The following is a 3,965-nucleotide window of genomic DNA, read 5'->3' as shown; positions in this document are numbered from 1 at the left end:
AAGGACAATTTGGTTCCTAACTATCAGTTTGGCTATAGGGACCCCCTGGAACCCCCTCAAGGACCCCTGGATGTCCCCAGACCCCACTTTCAGAAATATCCTACTGCCCTAGTGGGTCGGTGGGTCCTCAGAGTTACTACTGGGGGGGTCTCCTAATCTTTGTGTGATATAGGAACTACTTGAACCTTAGCATCCCAACCCTATTCTGAGGGGAACATTAGCCGAAAATAGCATATCTACAAGCTGACAACAGTTGTAGATGGGCTATTTTTTGGCAAAGCCTAAAAGGTTTGTTGTAGAGGGAAAAAGAGCAAACCAAGTACCGAGCCAAAGTACTGAGAGTTTTACATGTCTGTCTATGAATTCTAACTAGGCCTACAGGTAAGATATGAAGGCGTCTAGCTGTAGGCTTGTGAAATCTATAAACAAAGTTTAATCTGCGAATTGTATACAATATAAGGGAAGAGTGGGCAACTAGATGTAACATTTTGTCCAAAATGTCAAAACATTAAATATTTTTAAAAATACATTATAAGAGAATGTAAAGTAGGATAGGCCTAGCCTAGATGGTTTGAACATTCATCCTTATCAGACTTGTTCATGCCCAAAATGATTGGATAACACAGGTTTTGTATAGGCCTACTGGCCAATTTTACTAGCCTGCTTAGCTAAGGGTTCTTGGCGACTTGGCCTGATAAAACGTCAAAGACCCCTGTACACTTCTCACCTGGGCCCATGGTGGTGAAGATGAAGGCCACACTACATGCGTCGACGTAGACGGTTCAAGGAGAATCATGTCACTGTTCAGAAAACAACTGTCTAGCTTATACATAGTTTATTTTCCATAAGTTCTATATAATATCTGAATCTCTCATTATCATCATGAATGATTCATTCATATTCACCGTCGCTCCGGCTCTGTCGACGGTGGCGCACCTAAAATCATGCTTTAGTTTAGTCAGGAAAACTCCATTACCCACAACACCCCGCGGTGCTGCTGTGTCATGTGATTTGCTCATGACAGTGGCAGCTGGATTTATCATCAACAATGCGCACTGTACTGGCTTTACAGAGATGTTTTAGCGATATAACTGCGTAGTTACCGACGTATCTGGACATGCCTACAGCGTATTAAGATATTCACACATATACACACAAATAAACAATACCATAATGGCGGAAGTGGAAGATCTGCAGGTAAGCAAAAATGTTATGATGCTAAACGTTAGCTCGATTTGTCTTGGGCGTATCTATATCAATCTGAATAATATTAATATGATGTATTTGAGTTCATAACAGCTTTTAGAGAGGATTTTCACTATTTCGTTGAGATACCCACCTCACTGTCACAGTTGAATTTCGTAAGTCGGTGTCGGTGATTATTAACATTTCCGGATGTTGTTGTGTCGTACATTATCAACGACCGTCATGTTTCAGGGCTAGTTTACTACATGTCTCCTCACGTGATAGATGTGTTTTATCAAGTCTGACTTTTACTATCGTAAATATAAAAATGTCAAAATCTATGATAGCCTATGTCTTGATTCAAGGCTATGACTCCATATATGGGCAGAAAAGGGATTCTGTTAGAGTGGTTCCCATGACACACAACATACAATCCCTTTTATGCCCATACATGGAGATCCCTTCTTTCTGAACCAGCCACATCACTGTGATGGCACCTGTTTATGCCCATACATGGAGAAGATCCCTGCTCTGAGTATCTGACATCACTGTGGTGTCACAGTGATGTGTTAGGGGAACCACAGTGTCAGGCGTTATCACTGCTCTGAGTATCTGACATCACTGTGATGTCACCTGCGATGTCACAGTGATGTGTCAAGGGAACCACAGTGTCAGGCGTTACCCGTACATTTACGGACAAGATGTGCCGGTTCTGACAGTAAACTGCGACCTACAGTACGGTCGCAACAATAGTCTAATATTTCAAATACACAGCCATAGATCACTCCTATTGTGTGGCGTTTAGCAGAGAATGTAGTGCATGTTACTTGTGTACTCACCCAATAATTAATTCCTCAGCCTTGGAGACAGGTATGGTCCTCTAGTTTCATATCCATTTGAAAGTTCTGGCAGAAAACGTGTATTTAGTCAAATATCTCCACTTTTCCACAAGCTGAACACGGACGACATTCTGTCAGCAACGGGCCGGACCTGAAATGACAGTTGGACTGAACACATGAAAACTTCCTTTGAGAACACATTTGTGTTTGGGAAGCACAAATGTATTGGGCACACAACTGACAGGTGCGTTGTGATTGCCGTGGGTTAATTAATCACACCACCTGCCAATTGTATTGCCCCATATGTTTGTGCTTCCCAAAGGAAGTTTTGATATATTCAGTCCTGCACTCATTCCGGGCCCCTCGGAACTTTCAAATAATTATGAAACTAGAGGACCATATCTGTCTCCAAAGCTGACAAATTAATTATTGGATGAGTACACAAGTAACGCGCACCACTTTAGCGCTGTGCAGATTCTCTGCTAAACACCGCGCAATAGGAGTGATCGGCTGTGTTAATGTCTTATATGTAGGCTAAGATCACAGACATTCTAGGGCTAGCATCCTTCCTGATCCTTCCTCCAGTGTCCTCCAGAGTTTATTCGTTTAAAATAGCACAACACCACTAGTCTTCTTTTGTTTGTATTTTTCTACACAAACAATAACAATTGTTATTAAAATGACTCATGAACAGTGAATAACAGTGTAATATGTCTTCAAATTACAGAGCAGGAAATCAAGTGAAGAATTCACAGACGATTCTGAGGTAAGAAACACCTCTTGTTGTCTTTGAAGAGTTTTCTTATCTTACAAGAAAAGATGGGGGGGATATGAAACTGAGATAAAAGCATCAGTGCTTTGCAGGAACTGGAACACTCGCCCCCAATTTGTTTCTTGTATTCGTTCTACTGAGGTTAAGGTAAGGTTAGGAATAAGGTTAGGTTTAAGAATAGTTTTACTGAGGTTACGTTTCGGAATAAGGTTAGGTTTAGGCATACTTTTACTGAGGTTACGTTTAGGAATACCTGGTGGCGACCGTTCCGAGGTCGCCAGATTTGAGCATATTTTGAGGTGAGCATTCGTGTATTTCTATATGCATATCAAAACCCTAAACGTTTTTTCCCCCTCCTTCATGTCAACATGTATGTAATCCACTTAATTGATCCAGAGGTACAGGGCACATTTCTTTCTACTGTTGCTGCCTGAGAGGCTTGTTGAGAAATAGAGAGAGCATTTTCTTGTGTTATAATGAAGTTATTCCCAGAAGTAGCAAGAAATTGCATCAGCATAGTAGTGATGTAGAAATGCATCAACAGCAACATATTGTCCGTGTCAGGGTTGTCAAGCATGGATGGGTTTGAATTGGAGCAGAGCTTGCTTACTCAAAAGGGCTGTAATACAGAGCCAACCTCTATTGACAACGGTTGATCCCACAAGTATCTCTTTGTCAGGTGTTGAGAGTTGTCAGGCACTCATGAATTACAGATAGATTCTCCGGATCCATCAAGTATTATATGATTGAGCTCTAGCGTGTGTTACAGTACTCCTCTTGTGCATCTGGAGATCTCTAGTAGGCTAAATAAAATATAGCACTGTACATTCAGCTGGTAGTAGGCACTAGGAACAGAGACATGTCTTCTTATGAGTCAATGTGTTGAATGGAATGTCAGAGTTAAGACTTTTGGACAGTTGTACTTGTGTCAAGAGGAACTAATCAGTTGTGAGGAAGGGATAAAAAAAAAACAAGTGAGAGGAAAATCCCAGGCTAGTGAATAGAAAGAACTACTCCTACGATTGTGTTTGTGTAAAGTGCAAAGTACTTTATCACGCCAAATAAATACCCGTGGGGAAACAAGCACTGAGGGATGTGTTCCCAAACGTGCTTTGAGTCCAGAGTGTGCCTTGGGATTTTGTAACAACCACATATTATTATTATTATTA

At 41.2% G+C, this 3,965-nt stretch overlaps 1 protein-coding gene across 1 annotated transcript in view; it reads left to right on the top strand.

The window, feature by feature from the left end:
* The first annotated feature begins 1,037 nt into the window (after nucleotides 1-1,037).
* Nucleotides 1,038-3,965, top strand: part of vps41 (VPS41 subunit of HOPS complex) — a 35,080-nt gene continuing 32,152 nt past the window's right edge. Inside the window, exons 1-2 of the mRNA XM_080751970.1 lie at nucleotides 1,038-1,197; nucleotides 2,752-2,790. Of these exons, the coding sequence (XP_080608096.1) occupies nucleotides 1,174-1,197; nucleotides 2,752-2,790 (63 nt within the window). The 5' untranslated portion in view covers nucleotides 1,038-1,173. The remainder of the gene's footprint in view (nucleotides 1,198-2,751; nucleotides 2,791-3,965) is intronic.

Source organism: Nannobrachium achirus, assembly GCF_963921795.1.
Source record: "Nannobrachium achirus genome assembly, chromosome: 21".
NCBI classification, from domain to species: Eukaryota; Metazoa; Chordata; class Actinopteri; order Myctophiformes; family Myctophidae; genus Nannobrachium; species Nannobrachium achirus.
The sequence above is the reverse complement of the archived record's forward strand: the minus strand, read 5'-3'. Positions and strand labels throughout refer to the sequence as shown.